Consider the following 22594-nt stretch of genomic DNA (forward strand, 5'->3'; position numbering starts at 1 on the left):
CTTCAGAATGAACCGTAGTGTAGCATTTAAGGTCTTGATTATGTCATCCACATGTAGTGTGGGGGAGATATATAGATTGACTGCTGTCTGTGTGTCTGTATGTCACAAAGTTTGTCCACTCAACTTCTCCGACATCATTGGGCAGATTTAAACCAAACTACACAAGAGTGATCATTGCCAAGCCTAATTATGCATTTCATCAGCACTTCCCTGTTTGGTGATTTTTAGCAAAGTTATGGCCCATGATTCATCAAAAGATGTTTTGGCCACTTCTCTTATATAATAGGGTGGATTTCCACTTAACATTAATACAGAAATGATCAGTGTCAAGTCTATTTATGCATTTTATTAGCAAGGTCTGGTTCAGTGATTTCCTTAGTAGTAGTTATGGCCCTTTATTTGTCAAATTTTATGATGTTTTGGCAACTTCTCTTACACCATTGGGCAGGTTTCCGTCAAACCTTACAGGAACCAAACTAAGTTATGCCTATAATTGGCATATTCCAGTTCAGTGATTTTCAGCAAAGTTATGGCACTTGATTTGTCATATTTTACAGTGATTACACTTCTTGCTATATATCAGTAAGTTGAATTTCACCAAACGTCACAAGTGATTAGTGTGAAGTGTAGTTGTGCACATGATCAGCAGATTATTTAATGATTTTCAATAGTGTCATTGCCCATGATTTGTCAAAAATTCTTTGATCTGTGCAACTTCTCTTATACTACTGGATGGAATTCCATGAAACTTCACAGGAGTTACCACTGCAAATCCTTGTTGTGTATATCATTAGAATCTTTTGATTCAGTGATTTTCCCTTGAGTTATTGCTTTTAATTTGTGGCATATTTCAATTTCTGCATGGTATTGGTAAGTGGTGGGAGACAGACATTTTTCATGAAAAACAGTTTCTAGTTTTAGAAAAAAACAAACTTATGCACCAGTTGCATTAATAAGGACAAAGTACCGTACTGCATTTCATTGCATCAGTACCAGTTTTCATTTGTCAGTACTTACTTAAACACTCCAGAGAGAAAAATTGGATGAATGTACACTTTATTATTTTAGGTAATGGTGAGAAAGAACCTTATTGACCTAATTTTGAAAGGTCATGAGACAACCACCACCATACAGCCCAATTCAGATGAAGAGGAAAGTGATGACCGAGTGAATAAGATATTTGCACAGGGCTTGGAAGAAATTGATCAGCCATTTAGAGTGGATAGATCAATAATGTCACTTAAAGAAGTAGCAGATCACTTCAGACATCTATTGATGTATGGCTGGAAGAAGGTATACTGTATGATCTTATTTCTGTACAACTTGAATTAAGAGACCACCTAAAGCAAAGGGGGAAAAGTGGTCTCTTAGTACAACATAATTTATTCTTGTGTATTTTGTGTTGCATATGTTGTCTTGTTTGTCTCGAAAACTAATAGGCCAAATCTTTCAAACTTCACACATATCTTCATAGTCATTAGAAGATATCACAGGGCAATTTGCATAACTCTAGCTTTAATTTTTTGTTCCCCTTTTTAACATAGAAATTCTGTGAAGTTTTGCAAGTGAGCACTTTCTCAGGAACTACTTTACCAAATTCTCCGTACATTTTTAGCATCATTAGATGGCTTCATATGGCAAGTTCCTTAACTTTGCTTACATTTTGACAAAATTATGCCCCTTTTTAAACTGAGAAAATTTTGCTAAAGCTTTTGTATGTAAGCTAGTATTAGGTAGAAGGGCTTCAAATAGTGGAGTGTGCTGTCATTAGAAAGCACTTGTCATGAACCAAATGACTCCTGGCCAGTTTGTTCAAATAGTTTATGTTTCAAGACTGTTTTGAGCAATCAAGAGTTTTTATATAACATTATATGTAAAGTGTAAACGTTTTGCTGCGCATATAATGTATTGGTCTTATTTACTTACAGGATGCATTGGACTGGGCTGTTAAAAGTAAACTTTGGGGTCATGCATTTCTTCTTGCTCACTTTATGGGCAGACAGGCACAAGCGTATGTTATTGGAAGGTAATATTATAGCTATGTAAGCCAGAATACTATAAATGTGCTGAAGGCGACTTATTGTGATACCTATCTGCCGTCAACAATTTAATTGTTTGCTCTCTACAGATCACAATTTTAGCCCAGTCTCAATGAAACTTGTTCAGAATGTTTGTCTTAATAAAATCTCAGAAAAAATTGAAACAGGGTTATCGGGGATCAAATTCTTGGTCACTAGGTCAAATCATGGAAACCCTGTTAACACTTCTCTACTAACAGGTTGTTACAGGTAATCAGATTTTGGCCAAGCAATGAATTCATTTGAAACTTAAACATATTATCTTTTCTACTTACTTTCATTCACTGAGCATTTCATACTTGAAATACTTGAAAGTTAGATACAAGCATAATCAAATCAGACAGCACAGAAACACTCTGCTTAGAGGAGAGCAATGTCGAACATTTACAGAACAAAGAAATTTTTATTTATTCAGTCTTTACTTATTCAAATAGACAATAATTCTCTTTTACTTTATAACAATTTTATTTCTACTGTATCTATAGTGCACATAACATTCTACTTAGTTTTTGTAAAACACTAAATTCTGTTTTTAGCTCACAGTCACATGACTAAAAACACAGGATTTTTGTATCTATGATTAGATGATATTTTTGTACCCAGAAGAAGGCTCTGTAAAAGCCGAAACATTGGTTTTATAGGAAAATTGTTAAACTAAACCAGCTTTGGTTGTGTGGTTACATTACACTTCGATGTCTTATTTTAGCTGAAAGTTAGATTTTTACTGGAGGTATTTTTTAAAACTTGATTTACTTATCCTGCTTGCCCAGGCAAGATAGAATTACTTTATCCTAATTAACTACAAATTTTTCATAGGGAATAATATGAATACAAGATCTATCGTTTTATATAAATTTTGTTAAATATCTACATTAACAACTGTACATCTAGCTAAAATTTGTTAGAAGCAAAAGTTCAAATAATATTACGACCTTTATGCAGCCAAGATGTATTGAATTTATTGGAAAGAAGTGAATTCAGAAGCTGCACACAATTTTAAAATTGCATTTTGGTTCAGATCATTGAAATATCCTAATATTTGTCAAAAAATTAATGCAGATGTAAAGCTTCAACTTATATTATTGACATAAAAAGATATACTCAGCTTTTTAAAACTTTCCTAATAAAGGGCGAGGGATTGTAATTACAATATCTTATTAAAATGAGTAAAACAAACATTTTTAATTTCAGTTTAATTCTGTGGAAGGGATCTTTTGTTTCTTAACCTTTAGCCTGCCAGTTGTAAATAATTCTGCCTTTGCAACCAGTGCAAACCAAGATCAGCCTGCATGTCCATGCAGGCTGATCATTGTGAGCACTATTTGTTATTCAGTCAGTAAAGTTTCAGTGAACACCCTTTTGAATAATGAATGGTACTGCCCAAATTGAATGATGGACCAGTCCGCAGACTAAAGGTTGAATAAACCTTTAAATGCAAAAGCAAAATATAATTCTAAAAAAGATATTGGTTGATAAAATGTAACATGACACCAGTATGGAAATATGACAGATAAAAAAAGGGTCCCATTATGAAACAAAGATCTACATGTAGTATTATGAAAGAATTCTTTAACTTTTTATTTCAGTTCAGAACTGAATATGCATATCTATTCTGTGGAAATGGAGTTATAGAAAATTAATATGTTTTATCATGTCAACATGGTATTTGGAAGCACTGCGCATGTGCATATTCTGTTAAACCTTTACCCTGCTAAGTTATAAAATGGACTGGTCTATCAGTCAATTTGGGATAGCATAGGTGAAGAGTAGGGTCAAAGGTCAGCATAAATTAATTTTGATGCAAACTTACATAAAAATTACATCATTGTACAGTAGGCATAAATGATGTTGAACACAGGGGTCGCAGTTCAAATCCAGGTCCTGGCCTTTCTTTTGTTGTAATAAAATAAGTCGTTTTTTTGGCAAAGGGTCAAGGTCAGAGTCACAGTTTTTAAAAGTAGAATTTTTTATCCATCCCGAAGGGCAAGCATATACTTACTGCTTTGTCTGTCCGTCAGTCAGTCTCTCTGTCACACTTTTGTCAAGAGTATAACTTGAATATTTGTTGGGTTTAATGTCACACCGACACAGTCATAGGTCATATGGTGACTTTCCAGCTTTAATGGTGGAGGAAGACCCCCGGCATGTGCCCCTTCGTGCATTATTTCATCATGAGCGGGCACCTGGGTAGAACCACCGACCTTCCATAAGCCAGCTGGATGGCTTCCTCACATGAAGAATTCAACGCCCCGAGTGAGGCTCGAACCCACATAAATAAGGGGCTTGTGATTTGAAGTCAACGACCTTAACCACTCGGCCACGGAAGCCCTGAGTATAACTTGAAAAGTATTAATGGCATTTGATTGAAACTTCACATAATCATAGAGCCCATTGAGATAAAGTGCAGTGTCAGGGAATCATAACTCTACTTTACCTAGTTTTTCTGATCGCTCGATGTCCGGCTTCTGGCAACAGTCGTCTGTCAACATTTAGCTTGTGTATGCGATAGAGGCTATATTTTTCAACTGATCTTCATGAAATTTGGTCAGAATGATTACCTAGCTGAAATCTAGGCCGAGTTTGAAAATTGGTCATCTGGGGTCAAAAACTAGGTCACTAGGTCAGATCAAAGAAAAACCTTGTGTATGTGATAGAGGCTGTATTTTTCATTTAATCTTCATGAATATTGGTCAGAATGATAACTTTGATGAAATCTAGGCCGAGTTGAAATTTGGTTAGAATGATTGCATTGATGAAATCTAGGTCAAGTTGGAATATGGGTCATCTGGGATCAAAAATTAGGTCACTAAGTTAAATCAAAGAATAACTTTGTGTATGCGATAGAGGCTATATTTTTCAATTGATCTTCCTGAAATTAAGTCAGAATGATTACCTTGATGAAATCTAGGTCAGATTTGAATATGGGTCATCTTGGGTCAGAAAGTAGGTCACTAGGTCAAATCAAAGAAAAACCTTCTGTATGCAACAGAGGCTGTATTTTTCAATTGATCTTCATGAAATTTGGTCAAAATGATTGCCTCGATAAAATCTACGTTAAGTTTGATTTATGGGTCATCTTGGGTCAAAAAGTAGGTCACTAGGTCAGATCAAAGAAAACCCTTCTGTATGCAATAGAGGCTGTATTTTTCAAGTGATCTTCATGAAATTTGGTCAGAATGATTGCCTTAATGAAATCTAGGTCAAGTTCGAATATGGGTCATCTGGGTCAAAAGTAGGTCACTAGGTTAAATCAAAGAAAAACCTTGTGTATGCGATAGAGGCTAATTTTTTTTCAACTGATCTTCATGAAATTTGGTCAGAATGATAGCCTTGATGAAATCTAGGTCAAGTTCGAATATGGGTCATGTAGGTTTAAAAACTAGGTCATTAGGTCAAATCAAAGAAAAACCTTGTGTATGCAATAGGGGCTGCATTTTACACTGGATGTTTATAAAATCTGGTCAGGATGGTTGCCTTGATGAAATCTAGGTCAAGTTCGAATATGGGTCATCTGGGGTCAAAACTAAGTCACTAGGTCAAATCAAAGAGAAATCTTTTGTATGCGATAGAGGCTGTATTTTTCAATTGATCTTCATGAAATTTGGTCAGAATGATTGCCTCGATAAAATCTACGTTAACTTGTGGGTCATCTTGGGTCAAAAAGTAGGTCACTAGGTCAGATCAAAGAAAACCCTTCTGTATGCAATAGAGGCTGTATTTTTCAATTGATCTTCATGAAATTTGTTCAGAATGATTGCCTTGATGTAATCTAGGTCAAGTTCGAATATGGGTCATCTGGGTCAAAAGTAGGTCACTAGGTTAAATCAAAGAAAAACCTTGTGTATGCAATAGAGGCTAATTTTTTTTCAACTGATCTTCATGAAATTTTGTCAGAATGATAGCCTTGATGAAACCTAGGTCAAGTTCGAATATGGGTCATGTGGGTTTAAAAACTAGGTCACTAGGTCAAATCAAGGAAAAACCTTGTGTTATGCAATAGGGGCTGCATTTTACACTGGATGTTTATAAAATCTGGTCAGGATGGTTGCTTTGATGAAATCTAGGTCAAGTTCGAATATGGGTCATCTGGGGTCAAAAACTAAGTCACTAGGTCAAATCAAAGAGAAATCTTTTGTATGCGATAGAGGCTGTATTTTTAGCTCATCGTCTGTCAACATTTAGCTTGTGTATGCGATAGAGGCTGTATTTTTCAATTAATCTTCATGAATATTGGTCAGAATGATAACCTTGATGAAATCTAAGCCGAGTTCGAAAATGGGTCATCTCGGGTCAAAAACTAGGTCACTAGGTCAAATCAAAGAAAAACCTTGTGTATGCGATAGAGGCTGTATTTTTCATTTAATCTTCATGAACATTGGTCAGAATGATAACTTTGATGAAATCTAGGCCGAGTTCGAAAATGGGTCATCTCGGGTCAAAAACTAGGTCACTAGGTCAAATCAAAGAAAAACCTTGTGTATGCGATAGAGGTGGTATTTTTCAATTAATCTTCATGAATATTGGTCAGAATGATAACCTTGATGAAATCTAAGCCGAGTTCGAAAATGGGTCATCTCGGGTCAAAAACTAGGTCACTAGGTCAAATCAAAGAAAAACCTTGCGTATGCGATAGAGGCTGTATTTTTCAATTCTTCTTCATGAATATTGGTCAGAATGATAACCTTGATGAAATCTAGGCCGAGTTCGAAAATGGGTCATCTCGGGTCAAAAACTAGGTCACTAGGTCAAATCAAAGAAAAACCTTGTGTATGCGATAGAGGCTGTATTTTTCAATTGATCTTCATGAATTTTGGTCAGAATGATTGCCTTGATGAAATCTAGGCCGAGTTCGAAAATGGGTCATCTCGGTTCAAAAACTAGGTCACAAGGTCAAATCAAAGAAAAACCTTGTGTATGCGATAGAGGCGGTATTTTTCAATTGATCTTCATGAATTTTGGTCAGAATGATTACCTTGATGAAATCTAGGCAGAGTTCGAAAATGGGTCATCTGGGGTCAAAAACTAGGTCACTAGGTCATATCACGTAAAAACCTTGTGTATGCGATAGAGGCTGTATTTTTCAATTGATCTTCATGAATTTTGGTCAGAATGATTGCCTTGATAAAATTTAGACCAAGTTCGAAAATGGGTCATCTGGGGTCAAAAACTAGGTCACTAGATCAAATCAAAGAAAAACCTTGTGTATGCAATAGAGGCTGTATTTTTCAACTGATCTTCATGAAATTTAGCCAGAATGATTACCTTGATAAAATCTAGGCTGATTTCGAAAATGGGTCATCTTGGGTCAAAAACTAGGTCACAAGGTCAAATCGAAGAAAAACATTGTGTATGCAATAGAGGATGTATTTTTCAATTGATCTTCATGAAATTTGGTCAGAGTGATTGCCTTGATGAAAACTAGGTCGGTTTTGAATATGGGTTATCTGAGGTCAAAAACTAGGTCACTAGGTCAAATTAAAGAAAAATCTTGTGTATGCGATAGAGACTGTTTTTTTCAGTTGATATTTATGAAATTTGGTCAGGTTGATTGCCTTAATGAAATCTAGGTCGAATTTGAATATGGGTCATCTGAGGTCAAAAACTAGGTCACTAGGTCAAATCAAAGAAAAAACTTCTGTATGTGATAGAGGCTGTATTTTTCAGTTGATGTTCATGAATTTTGGTCAGAATGATTGCCTTGATAAAATCTAGGTCGAGTTTGAACATGGGTCATCTAGGGTCAAAAACTAGGTCATATCTAAGAAAATGCTTGTTTTATTGCAAGAGACCAATTTTTTGGTCCAATCTTAATGAAAATTGGTCAGAATATTTGTTTCCATGAAATCACTAGGTCAAACATGTTTTACACTGTTATGGAGTGTTTCTTAGGTGAGCGACCTAGGGCCATCTTGGCCCTCTTGTTCAATTGATCTTCATGAAATTTGGTCAGAATGATAGCCTTGATGAAATCTAGGTCAAGTTCGAATATGGGTCATCTCGGGTCAAAAACTAGGTCACTAGGTCAAATCAAAGAAAATACTTACTTATACTCAAGATTTTTGCTCCAATTTTAATGATAATTAGTCAGAATATTTTTTTCCATGAAATCACTAGGTCAAACATGTTTACACTGTTATGTTGTGTTATGGTGTGTTTCTCAGGTGAGTGACCTAGGGCCATCTTGGCCCTAGTTTTTTAATTATCTCCATTTATTTTACAAAATAATGCTTTTCTGGAGCATTACTTGAAAAGTATTAATGACATTTCATTGAAACTTCACAAAATGATAGAGGCCATTGATGGGAAGTACAGTGTCAAAGAACCATAACTCTACCTTACCTAGGTTTTAGCTCACCTGAGCCAAAAGCTCATGGTGAGCTTTTGTGACTGCTTGATGTCCATCCTGTGTTGTGCGTCTTCTGTCGTGTGCATCAACATTTTCTGAAAAAAAGGTCTTCTTGAAAACCAAAGGTTAATATTACACCAAACTTCACAGGAATGATCCTTGGGTGGCCCCCTTTCAAAATTGTTCAAACAATTGAATTCCATGGAGAACTTTTGATGCCATGGCTACCGAAATGAAAAATAAAAAAAATTGTCTTGTCCAAAACCGCAAGTTGTAGAGCCTTGATATTTGGCATGTGACATCAGCTAATTGTCCTCTATGAAGATTGTTCAAATTGTGCCCCTGGGGTGAAAAGAAGCCCAGCCCTGGGTGGTCCGAAGTTTTACATAGACTTATGTAGGAAAAAACTTTAAAAATCTTCTTGTCTGAAACAACAAGACCTAGGCCTTAGATATTTGGTTTGAAGCAGTGCCTTGTGGTCCTCTACCAAGACTGTTCAAATCATTACCCTGGGGTGAAAAGAGGCCCTGCCTTAGGGGGTCTCTAGTTTAACATATATAGGAAAAACATTAAAAATCTTCTTGCCTAAAACTGCAAGGCATAGGCTTTTGATATTTGGTATGTTACATTGCCTAGTGTTCCTCTACCAAAATTGTTCAAATTATGCCCCTGGGGTGAAAAGAGGCCCTGCCCTGGAGGTCCCAAGTTTAACATAGACTTACATAGGAATTTTTTTTTAAACTCTTCTTGTCTGAAAGTCTAAGGGCTAGGCCTTTGATATTTGATATGTAGCATTGCCTAGTGTGTTCAAATTATATCCCTGGGGTGAATAGAGGCCCCGCCTTGGGGGTCACTTCTTATATCAATTTTATAGGACAAATACTTTCAGTTCATATTTCCTAGACTGTTAAGTTATAATTACCTGATGACCCCAAGTGATTAGGAGTCACCTGACTGTGACCTTACCAACTGACCTACTTTCTTGTTTCTTAAGATGCAGCCTTGAAATTTTGATGACATGTACAGTTTTGCACGTCGATCTTGAAACTGACTTTCGGTGACCATGAATGTGACCTTCTGACCTACTTTCTTAATATTTTAGCATCAGTTTGGTATTTAAAACAGAGCTCATATTACTCAGGTGAGCTATCCAGGGTCATCATGACCCTCTTGTTGAATTATCTCCCTTTATTGTACAAAATAAGGCTTGTCCGGAGCATTACTTGAGAAGTATTAATGGCATTTCAATGAAACTTCACAAAATGATAGATTGATGGGTTGTCCATCCGTCAGACAGTCTGTTCGTCTGTCACACTTTTGTCCGGAGTATAATTTGAAAAGTATTAATGGCATTTGATTGAAACTTCACATAATCATAGAGGTCATTGAGACAAAGTGCAGTGTCAAAGAATCTTAACTCTACCTTACCTGGTTTTTGAATTATCTCCCTTTATTATACAAAATAAGGCTTTTCCGGAGCATTACTTGAAGTTTCTAATACGTTATTCCCCATATTGAGACAAGCACACGCATCAGAGAGCATCATTCAGTTTTACTGATTCCTTGTCTTTCAAGGAGATCATCAAAAAGGTGGTGTCTGCTCAGTTATTTTGATAATGTTGTATGTAATGTTGTCTTGTTTTAGTGGGCAAATGAATTCAGATTTTCTTTGTTCCAGGTTTGATAGCTCAGATTTTGAGGAAAATGATGCTTCTCAAAGATTTTATGAGATACTAAATGCAAGTCCTCCAGCCACTGATGTAAGTTGTTGGGTCTCATTCTGGATGCAGACACTGACTGCAGGGCGATTAGAATAGCTATCCTTATACTTCTGATAAAAATGATAACAGCTGATAAACAGCTGACATATAGAACCTTTAATCTCATACTTGGATACCGTAACAAGTGTTAAGATATGACTAGAGTAGTGTGTTGCTAGGCTATAAACGAGAAATTGTATTGCAATTAGTTTAAAATTTGGTAAACCAAATATGTAACATTACTAAACAAAGAAGAACATATTAGCTATTGCTTATTGTAAACTATGTTTTTAGCTCGGCCATTAAAAGAATAGGTAAAGCTATTGGACTCACTCATGCGTCGGTGTCGGCGTCTTGATTTGGTTAAGTTTTTGTATGTAAGCTGGTATCTCAGTAACCACTAAAGGGAATGGATTGAAACTTCACACACTTATTCACTGTTATAAACTTACTAACATTGCACAGGTTCCATAACTCTATTTTGCTTTTTTTTACAAAACTATGCCCATTTTTATACGCCCGTTTGAAAAACGGGACGTATTATGGAAACGCCCATGGCGGGCGGATGGACGAGCAGGCGGCGTCCACAGACTTTGTCCGGAGCATATCTTCTTCATGCATGAAGGGATTTTGATGAAACTTGGCACAGTTGTTCACCATCATGAGACGGAGTGTCATGTGCAAGAACCAGGTCCCTAGGTCTAAGGTCAAGATCACACTTAGAGATCATGGTCAAATTCAAGAATGACCTTGTCTTGAACATATCTTCTTCATGCATGGAGGGATTTTGATGAAACTTGGCACAGTTGTTCACCATTATGAGTCAGAGTGTCATGTGCAAGAACCAGATCCCTAGGTCTAAGGTCAAGGTCACACTTAGAGATCTTCATGAATATTGGTCAGAATGAAATTTCCTTGATGAAATCTAGGCCGAGTTCGAAAATGGGTCATCTCGGGTCAAAAACTAGGGCACTAGGGCAAATCAAAGAAAAACCTTGTGTATGCGATAGAGGCTGTATTTTTCAATTATTCTTCATGAATATTGGTCAGAATGATAACCTTGATGAAATCTAGGCCGAGTTCGAAAATGGGTCATCTCGAGTTAAAAACTAGGTCACTAGGTCAAATCAAAGAAAAACCTTGTGTATGCGATAGAGGCTGTATTTTTCAATTGATCTTATGAATATTGGTCAGAATGATTGCCTTGATGAGGTCTAAGCCGAGTTCGAAAATGGGTCATCTCGGGTCAAAAACTAGGTCACTAGGTCAAATCAAAGAAAAACCTTGTGTATGCAATAGAGGCTGTATTTTTCAATTGATCGTCATGAATTTTGGTCAGAATGATTACCTTGATGAAATCTAGGCCGAGTTCGAAAATGGGTCATCTGGGGTCAAAAACTAGGTCACTAGGTCAAATTAAGGAAAAACCTTGTGTATGCGATAGAGGCTGTATTTTTCAGCTGATCTTCATGAAATTTAGCCAGAATGATTACCTTTATTATATCTAGGCCGAGTTCGAAAATGGGTCATCTGGGGTCAAAAACTAGGTCACTAGGTCAAATCGAAGAAAAACATTGTGTATGCAATAGAGGCGGTATTTTTCAATTGATCTTCATGAATTTTGGTCAGAATGATTACCTTGATGAAATCTAGGCCGAGTTCGAAAATTGGTCATCTGGGGTCAAAAACTAGGTCACTAGGTCAAATTAAGGAAAAACCTTGTGTATGCGATAGAGGCTGTATTTTTCAACTGATCTTCATGAAATTTAGCCAGAATGATTGCCTTTATAAAATCTAGGCCGAGTTCGAAAATGGGTCATCTCGGGTCAAAAACTAGGTCACTAGGTCAAATTGAAGAAAAACATTATGTATGCAATAGAGGATGTAGTTTTCAATTCATCTTCATGAAATTTGGTCAGAGTGATTGCCTTGATGAAATCTAGGTCGAGTTTGAATATGGGTTATCTGAGGTCAAAAACTAGGTCACTAGGTCAAATTAAAGAAAAATCTTGTGTATGTGATAGAGACTGTTTTTTTTCAATTGATTTTTATGAAATTTGGTCAGGATGATTGCCTTAATGAAATCTAGGTCGAATTTGAATATGGGTCATCTGAGGTCAAAAACCAGGTCACTTGGTCAAATCAAAGAAAAAACTTGTGTATGTGATAGAGGCTGTATTTTTCAATTGATCTTCATGAATTTTGGTCAGAATGATTGCCTTGATAAAATCTAGGTCGAGTTTGAACATGGGTCATCTAGGTTCAAAAACTAGGTCATATCTAAGAAAATGCTTGTTTTATCGCAAGAGACCAATTTTTTGGTCCAATCTTAATGAAAATTGGACAGAATATTTGTTTCCATGAAATCACTAGGTCAAACATGTTTTACACTGTTATGGTGTGTTTCTTAGGTGAGCGACCTAGGGCCATCTTGGCCCTCTTGTTTACTATTTCAGGGGCCATAACTCTAGAAATAGGGGGCGGAGCCAAACGAAAAATAGGAGGTTTGCAAGTTCATATCATTATAAAGACTCATGCAAGATATCATCAATTTATATCAAATACTTTTGGGCTAGGCGTGTCACAAGGTGAAAATGTGCATTTTTTAACTAATTTCAGGGCAGTAACTCTAAAATTAGGGCGGAGTCAGACGAAAAATAGAAAGTGCGCAAGCTCATATCATGATAAAGACTCTTGCAAGGTTTCATCAATTTATATCAAATACTTTTTGAGCTAGGCGCGTCACGAACTTCGGACGGACGCACGGACACACGGACAAGAGCAAATCTATATGCCCCCACCACTCATGGGGGGCACAATTAAGATAGTAATAGACAATCTGAGGTCATTTCGTAACAACTGCACAATTTTTGTAGTGTTGCTTCGAATATTTATTTACCCCACCCACTTTTTCCCAGTTTGAGAGTGTACCACTCTTCCAATATTAATCAGAGTATATTGATATACTGTCATTTTAATGTTTATTTAGTTTACAATATCTGCTGAAAATAACACCTTAATATCTCAACTAATAAAAAATGTTTTAGCTTTTTGGTAAAGTTCGTCCATTGAAAATCAATAAATTTGATTAGACCACTTTGTGGCTCTGTGATGAAAAAAGTATTCAGTACAATTTAAAATGCAACATATTGTGTGAATGCCCCATTGCATAATTTTATTTTATCATGAAAGTTTCAGGTAAAAGGTTAGAACCATTTTAAAAAAATAACAGAAATTGTGTTTCCCGGCTGGTCACATGTCAGATTCCCCCACCCACTTTAAATGTGAATATCTGTAAAAGTAAGTCAAAACTGTAACAGTAACACTTGTAATGAAACTTATACATGTAGGTATATTACCACAAAGTATAAATAAAATCAAAAAACATTTTGCGCAGACACCTAACTGGGACCCCCCCTTTGGTTGATATGGACATTATTTCACACATCACACTTCATTTCCGATCTATAACTGGAGAACCATTTGAACTTTTAAACTTCATAGGGTTGTAGGGCTGCTGGAGTAGACGACCCCTATTGTTTTTGGGGTCACTCTGTTAAAGGTCAAGGTCGCAGGGGCCTGAACATTGAAAACCCTTTCCGATCAATAACTAGAGAACCACTTGACCCAGAATGTTGAAACTTCATAGGATGATTGGTCATATAGAGTAGCTGACTCCTATTGTTTTTGGGGTCACTCCGTCAAAGGTCAAGGTCACAGGGGCCTGAACATTGCAAACCATTTCCGATCAATAACTTGAGTACCACGTGACCCAGAATGTTGAAACTTCATAGGATGATTGGTCATGCAGAGTAGATGACCCCTATTGATTTTGGGTTCACTCTGTTAAAGGTCAAGGTCACAGGGGCCTGAACATTGAAAACCATTTCCGATCAATAACTTGAGTACCACTTGACCCAGAATGTTTGAAACTTCATAGAATGATTGTCATGCAGAGTAGATGACCCCTATTGATTTTGGGGTCACTCTGTTAAAGGTCAAGGTCACAGGGGCCTGAACATTGAAAACCGTTTCCAGTCAGTAACTTGAGAACCACTTGACCTAGAATGTTGAAACTTAATGGGATGATTGTTCATGCAGAGTAGATGACCCCTATCGATTTTGGGGTCACTCTGTTAAAGGTCAAGGTCAAAGGGGCCTGAACATGGAAAACCATTTCTGATCAATAACTTGAGAACTTCTTGACCCAGAATGTTAAAACTTCATAGGGTAATTAGACATGCAGAGGAAATCCCCAATTAAATTTGGGGTCACTCTATTAAAGGTCAAGGTCACAGGGGCCTTAACATGGAACACTGTTTCCGGTCAGTAACTCGAGAACCAATTGACCCAGAATGTTGAAACTTCATAGGATGATTGTTCATGCAGAGTAAATAACCCCTATTGTTTTTAGCTCACCTGAGCACAAAGTGCTCAGGGTGAGGTATTGTGATCGCTCACCGTCCGGCGTCCGTCCGTCCGTTGTACGTCCGTCCACACTTTCCTTTAAATAACGTCTCCTCCTAAACCAACAGGCCAATTTTGATGAAACTTCACAGGATGTTCCTTGGATGGCCCCCTTTCAAATTGTTCAAAGAATTGAATTCCATGCAGAACACTGGTTGCCATGCAACCGAAAGGAAAAACTTTAAAAATCTTCTTCTCAAAAACCAGAAGCCCTAGAGCTTAGATATTTGGTGTGAACATTGCCTAGTGGACCTCTACCAAGTTTTTTCAATTCATGACCCCGGGTCAAAATTGACCCCGCCCCAGGGGTCACTTGATTTTACATAGGAAAATCTTAAAAAATCTTCTTCTGAAAAACCAGAAGCCTTAGAGCTTAGATATTTGACATGTATGCATTGCCTAGTGGACCTCTACTAAAATGTTCAAATCATGACCCCGGGTCAAAATTGACCCGCCCCAGTGGTCACTTGATTTTACATAGGAAAATCTTCAAAAAATTTCTAAAAATAAACCAGAAGGCCTAGAGCTAAGATATTTCACATGTAGCATTGCCTAGTGGAACCTCTACAAAAAGTTTTCAAATCATGGCCCCCGGGTCAAAATTGACCCCGCCCCAGGGGTCACTTGATTTTACATAGGAAAATATTTAAAAAATCTTCTCTCAAAAACCAGAAGCCTAGAGCTTAATATTTGACATGTAGCATTGCCTAGTGGACCTCTACTAAAGTTGTTCAAATTATGACCCGGGGGTCAAAATTGACCCCGCCCTAGGGTCACTTGACTTTACATAGGAAAATCTTCAAAGTTTTCTAAAAATAAACCAGAAGGCCTAGAGCTTAGATATTTCACATGTAGCATTACCTAGGGGACCTCTACAAAATTTGTTCATATCATGACCCCCTGGTCAAAATTGACCCCGCCCCAGGTGTCACTTGATTTTACATAGGAAAATCTTCAAAATTTCTAAAAATAAACTAGAAGGCCTAGAGACTAGATATTTGACATGTAGCATTGCCTAGTGGACCTATACAAAATTTGCTCAAACCTTGTCCCCCGGGGTCAAAATAGACTCCACCCTAGGGTCACTTGATTTTACATAGGAAAATCTTAAAAAAATTCTAAAATAAACCAGAAGGCCTAGATCTTAGATATTTGACATGTAGCATTGCCTATAGACTTTTACAAAGTCTATTCAAAATCATGACCCCTGGGGTCAAATTGACCCTGCCCCATGGGTTACTTGATTGTACATAGAAAAATCTTCAAAATTTTCAAAAATAAACCAGAAGAGCTTAGATATTTGACATGTAGCATTGCCTAGTGGACCTCTACAAAAAGTTTTCAAATCTTGTTTTTAAAGTACTTAAGAAAATTTCAACTAATTTTCTCATAATTCTTTGATTGATTTCTATTATGATCTTTTGACCTTGAAGACTTGTCCTTAAGTGCAATGATAACAGGTGAGCGATATAGGGCCATCATGGCCCTCTTGTTTGGGTCACTCTGTTAAAGGTCAAGGTCACAGGGGCCTGAACATTGATAACCATTTCCGATTAATAACTTGAGAACCTCTTTATCCAGAATGTTGAAAGTTCATAGGATGATTGAACATGCAGAGTAGATGACCCCTATCGATTTTGGGGTCACTCTGTTAAAGGTCAAGGTCACAGGAGCCTGAACATGGAAAACAATTTCTGATCAGTAACTTGAGAACCACTTTACGCAGAATGTTGAAACTTCATAGGATGATTGAACATGCAGAGTAGATGACCCCTATAATGATTTTTGGGTCAGTCTGTTTAAGGTCAAGGTCACAGGGGCCTGGTCATATAAAATCATTTCCGGAAAATAACTTGACAGCCACTCGACCTAGAATGTTGAAACTTAATAGGATGATTGGACATGCAGAGTAGATGACCCCTATTTATTTTGGGATCACTTGATCAAAGGTCAAGGTCACAGGAGCCTGAACAGTGACTTGAGAACCACTAGGCCAAGAGTGTTGAAACTTAGCGGGATGACTGGACATGCCAAGTAGATGATCCCTATTGCAGCCAACCATCAGTGTCTCTTTGACTTTCGCTCCTGACCCCTATTGACTTCTTGCCTATAGGTCTTTGAATTGGGGGAGACATGCGCTTTTTTACAAAAGCAATTTCTAGTTCATTGGGCTAATTGGGATAGCTTATTTCCTGATCTGTTATTTTGAAATTGCCATCCCTCATTGGTTGCCATCCTAAATATCTTTTTGACTAGTGGTCAAGCCTAGAAAACACATACTTACACAATATATGACATTGTTCCTCTTATTGAATGTATTTGTTTTTAGCTCATCTGGTTCTTTGAAAAAAACAAAGATGAATTCTTGTCATCACTTGATTGGTGTCAACGTTGCCTGGTTAAGTTTTATGTTTAGGTCAGCTTTTCTCCTAAACTATCAAAGCTATTGCTTTGAAACTTGCAACTCTTGTTCACCATCAATAGCTGACGCTGTATAGCAAGAAACATAACTCCATCCTTTATTTTGCAAGAATTATGGCCCCTTTTTCTCCTAAACTATCAAAGCTATATTGCGTGAAAACTTGCAACACTTGTTCATCATCACAAGCTGACCCCATACAGCAAGAAACATTACTCCATCCTGCTTTTTAGCTCACCTGTCACAAAGTGACAAGGTGAGCTTTTGTGATCGCGCGGTGTCCGTCGTCCGTCCGTACGTGCGTCTGTATACTTTTGCTTGTGACCACTCTAGAGGTCACATTTTTCATGGGATCTTTATGAAAGTTGGTCAGAATGTTCATCTTGATGATATCTAGGTCAAGTGCGAAACTGGGTCAGTTGCCGTCAAAAACTAGTCAAGGTTAAAAAGCCTTGGACCTCTCTAGAGACCATATATTTCACAAGAATCTTCATGAAAATTAGTCAGAATTTTTTTCACCTGATGATATCTAGGTCAAAATCGAAACTGGGTCACGTGCCATAAAAAAACTAGGTCAGTAGGTCTAAAAATAGAAAACCTTGTGACCTCTCTAGAGGCCATATATTTCACAAGATCTTCATGAAAATTGGTCAAACTTTTCACCTTCATGATATCTAGATCAAGTTTGAAACTGGGTCACGTGCCGTCAAAAACTAGTCAGTAGGTCTAAAAATAGAAAAACCTTGTGACCTCTCTAGAGGCCATATATTTCACAAGATCTTCATGAAAATTGGCAGAACGTTCCCCTTTGATGATATCTAGGCAAGTTCGAAACTGGGTCAAGTGCCATAAAAAACTAGGTCAGTAGGTCAAATAATAGAAACCTTGTGACCTCTCTAAAGGCCATTTTTTTCATGGGATCTGTATGAAAGTTGGTCTGAATGTTCCATTTTAAATGATATCTAGGTCAAGTTCGAAACTGGGTCACGTGCGGTAAAAAAACTAGGTCAGTAGGTCTAAAAATAGAAAAAACACTGACCTCTCTAGAGGCCATATATTTCATGAGATCTTCATGAAAATTGGTCAGAATGTTCACCTTGATGTATCTAGGTCAAGTCGAAAGTGGGTCACGTGCCAAAAAAAACTAGGTCAGTAGGTCAAAAAAAATAGAAAAACTTGTGACCTCCCCAAAGGCCAATTTTTCATGGGATCTGTATGAAAGTTGGTCTGAATGTTCATCTTGATGATATCTAGTCAAGTTTAAAAGTGGGTCACGTGCCATCAAAAACTAGGTCAGTAGGTCAAATATAGAAAACCTTGTGACCTCTCTAAGACCATATTTTTCATGGGATCTGTATGAAAGTTTGGTCTGAATGTTCATCTTGATGATATCTAGGTCAAGTTCGAAACAGAGTCATGTGCGGTCAAAAACTAGGTCAGTAGGCTAAAAAAAAAAACCTTGTGACCTCTCGAGGCCATACTTGTGAATGGATCTCCATAAAAATTGGTCAGAATGTTCATTTTGATGATATCTAGGTCAAGTTAAAATTGGGTCATGTGCCATCAAAACTGGGTCAGTAGGTCAAATAATAAAAAAACCTTGTGACCTCTCTAGAGGCCATACTATTCATGGATCTGTATGAAAGTTGGTCTAAATGTTCATCTTGATGATATCTAGGTTAAGTTTGAAACGGGGTCAACTGCGGTCAAAAACAAGGTCAGTGGGTCAAAAATTTTTAAAATCTTTGACCTCTCTAGGGGTCATATTTTTCAATGGTCTTCATGAAAATTGATCTGAATGTTCACCTTGATGATATCTAGGTCATTTCGAAACTGGGCACTCGGTAAAAAACTAGGCCAGTAGGTATAAAAATAGAAAAAACCTTGTGACCCCCCTAGAGGCCAATTTTTCAAGAGATCTTCATGAAAATTAGTGAGAATGTTCACCTTGATGATAACTAGATAAAGTTCAAAAGAGGGTCACGTACCTTCTAAAATTAGGTCAATAGGTCAAATAATAAAAAAACCCTTGTGCCCTCTCTAGAGACCATATTTTTCAATGGATCTTCATGAAAATTGGTCAGAATTTTTATCTTGATAATATCTAGGCCCAAGTTCAAAACTGGGTCACATGAGCTCAAAAACTAGGTCACTATGTCAAATAAAGAAAAAAACGACGTCATACTCAAAACTGGGTCATGTAGGAAGAGGTGAGCGATTCAGGACCATCATGGTCCTCTTGTTGTAAGAATTATGTTCTTGGTTAAGTTTTATGTTTAGGTAAACTTTTCTTCTAAACTATCAAAGCTATTGCTTTGAAACTTGCATCAGTTGTTTACCATCATAAGCTGACTCTGTATATCAAGAAACATAACTCAATCCTGCTTTTTAGCTCACCTGAGCCAAAGGCTCATGGTGAGCTTTTTTGACCGCTCAATGTCCGTTGTGTGTCGTGTGTTGTGTGTCCGTGAACATTTTCTAAAAAAATCTTTTCCTTGAAAACTACTGGGCAGAATTTCACTAAACTTCTCAGGAATGATCCTTGGGTGGTCCCATTTCAAAATTATTCAAAGAATTCAATTCCATGCGGAACTCTGGTTTCCATGGCAACCGAAAGGAAAAACTTTAAAAATCTTCTTGTCCAAAACCACAAGGCTTAAAGCCCTGATATTTGGCATGTGACATCATCTTATGGTCCTCTATCAAGATTGTTCAAATTATGCCCCTGACTTGAAAAAAGGCCCCGCCAGGGGGTCACAAGTTTTACATTTGAGACTTATATAGGAAAAAACTTTAAAAATCTTCCTGTCTAAAACCACAAGACTTAGACCTTTGATAATTGATGTGTAGCATTGCCTTGTTGTCCTCTACCAAAGTTGTTCAAATTATTACCCTGGGGTGAAAAGAGGCCCCGCATTGGGGGTCCTCAAGTTTTACATAGACTTATATAGGAAAAAACTTTAAAAATCTTCTTGTCTGAAACTATAAGACCTAGGCCTTTGATATTTATGTATGTAGCATTGCCTTATGGTCCTCTATGAAGACTGTTCAAATTGTGCCCCTGGGGTGAAAAGAGGCTCTGCGTTGGGGGTCCCAAGTTTTACATAGACTTATATAGGAGAAAACTTTAAAAAAACTGCAAGGCCTAGGCTTTTGATATTTGGTGTGTTGCATTGCCTTGTGGTTCTCTACCAAAATTGTCCAAATTTTTAAACCCCAGGTGAAAAGAGGCCCTACCGGGGGGTCCCAAGAGTTTAACATAGACTTATAAGGGAAAAAAAATAAAAGTCTTCTTGTCTGAAAGTGAAGGGCCTAGGCTTTTGATATTTGGTATGTATCATTGCCTAGTGGACCTCTAACAGGATTGTTCAAATTTATGCCCCTGGGGTGAGAGGCCATGCCCTGGTGGTTACTTGTTATATGAGTTATATAGGAAAAAATACTTCAAAAATTATCAGATCATATTTCCTGGACTGTTTAAATATATTTACCTGTTGTATCCAAGTGATTATGTGTCACCTTACTGTAACCTTGACCTACTGACCTACTTTCTTGTTTTTTGAGATACAGCCTTGAAATTTGGATGACGTGTACAGTTTTGCATACCGATCTTAAAACTGACTTTCAGATACCATGAATTTGACCTACTGACCTACTTTCTAATATTTTAGCATCAGTTTGCCATTTTTAGCTCACCTGTCACATAGTGACAAGGTGAGCTTTTGTGATCACGCAGCGTCCGTCGTCCGTCCGTCCGTCTGTCCGTAAACTTTTGCTTGTGACCACTCTAGAGGTCACATTTTTTGTGGGATCTTTATGAAAGTTGGTCAGAATGTTCATCTTGATGATATCTAGGTCAAGTTCGAAACTGGGTCACGTGCCTTCAAAAACTAGGTCAGTAGGTCTAAAAAAAGAAAAACCTTGTGACCTCTCTAGAGGGCCATATATTTCACAAGAACTTCATGAAAATTGGTCAGAACGTTCACCTTGATGATATCTAGGTCAAGTTCGAAACTGGGCACGTGCTGTCAAAAACTAGGTCAGTAGGTCAAATAATAAAAAAACCTTGTTTACCTCTCTAAAGGCCAAAATTTTTCTGGATCTGTATGAAAGTTTGTCTGAATTTTTTTCTTGATATATTCTAGGTTCAATTTGAAACTGGGTCACGTGCCTAGTCAAAACTGGTTAGTAGTCTTAAAAAAAGGAAAACTTTGACCTTCTCTAGAGCCATATATTTCATGAGATCTTCATGAAAATTGGTCAGAATGTTCACCTTGATGATAAACTAGGTCAAGTTCGAAAGTGGTCACGGCCTCAAAAACTAGGTCAGTAGGTCCAAATAAAGAAAAACCTTGTGACCTCTCTAGAGGCTATATTTTTCATGGGATCTTATGAAATTGGTCTGAATGTTCTTCTTGATATATCTAGGCCAAGTTTTGAAAGTGGGTCACGTGCCCTTTAAAAAAATAGGTCAGTAGGGCAAATAATAGAAAAACCTAGTGACCTCTCTAAAGGCCAAATTTTTCATGGGATCTGTATGAAATTGGTCTGAATGTTCATTTGATGATATCTAGGTCAAGTTTTGAACAGGGTCATGTGCGTCAAAAACTAGGTCAGTAGGTCTAAAAATTTGAAAAACCTGTGACCTCTCTAGAGGCCATACTTGTAATGGATCTCCAAAAAAATTGGTCAGAATGTTCATCTTGAGATATCTAGTTCAAATTCGAAATGGGTCACGTGCCATCAAAAATAGGTCAGTAGGGCAAATTATGAAAAAAAGGCCATATTTTTCATGGGATTTTTGTATGAAAGTTGGTCTGAAGTTTTATCTTGAAAATGATATAAAGGTCAAGTTTGAAAACTGGGGTCAACTACTAAACAAAAACTAGGTCAGTAGGTCTTGAAATAGAAAAACCTTGTGACCTCTCTGAGGCCATACCGTTGAATGGACTTTCATGAAAATTGGGCAGAATGTTCACCTTGATGATATCTAGGTCATGTTTGAAACTGGGTCATGTTCTTAAAAAACTAGTCAGTAAGGTCAAATAATAAAAAAACCTTTTGACCTCTCAGAGGGCCCTACTTTCATGGGATCTGTATGAAAGTTGGTCTGAATGTTTATCTTGATGATATCTAGGTCAAGTTTGAAACTGGGTCAACTGCGATCAAAAACTAGGTCAGTAGGTTTTAAAATTATTAAAATCTTTTGACCTCTCTAGAGGCCCTATTTTTCAATGGATCTTCATGAAAATTGATCTGAATGTTCACCTTGATGATAAACTAGATCTTTCGAAAGTGGGTCACGTGCGGTCAAAAACTAGGCCAGTAGGGAAAAAATAGAAAAAACCCTTTTGACCTCTCTAGAGGCCATATTTTTCGTGAGATCTTCATGAAAATTAGTGAGAATGTTCACCTTGATGATATCTAGTAAAGTTCAAAACAGGGTCACGTACCTTCGAAAACTAGGTCAATAGGTCAGATAATAGAAAAACCTTGTGACCTCTCTAGAGACCATATTTTTCAA

The 22594-nt window shown here is 37.2% G+C and overlaps 1 protein-coding gene across 1 annotated transcript in view; it reads left to right on the forward strand.

Moving 5' to 3' along the window:
• The window catches only part of LOC128548705 (protein transport protein Sec16A-like), a 50476-nt gene that overhangs the window by 15085 nt on the left and 12797 nt on the right, over window positions 1–22594 (forward strand). Inside the window, exons 4-6 of the mRNA XM_053524073.1 lie at window positions 1069–1293; window positions 1929–2026; window positions 10103–10184. Coding sequence (XP_053380048.1) covers window positions 1069–1293; window positions 1929–2026; window positions 10103–10184 — 405 coding nt within the window. The remainder of the gene's footprint in view (window positions 1–1068; window positions 1294–1928; window positions 2027–10102; window positions 10185–22594) is intronic.

This window comes from Mercenaria mercenaria, chromosome 15 (genome assembly GCF_021730395.1).
Source record: "Mercenaria mercenaria strain notata chromosome 15, MADL_Memer_1, whole genome shotgun sequence".
NCBI classification, from domain to species: Eukaryota; Metazoa; Mollusca; class Bivalvia; order Venerida; family Veneridae; genus Mercenaria; species Mercenaria mercenaria.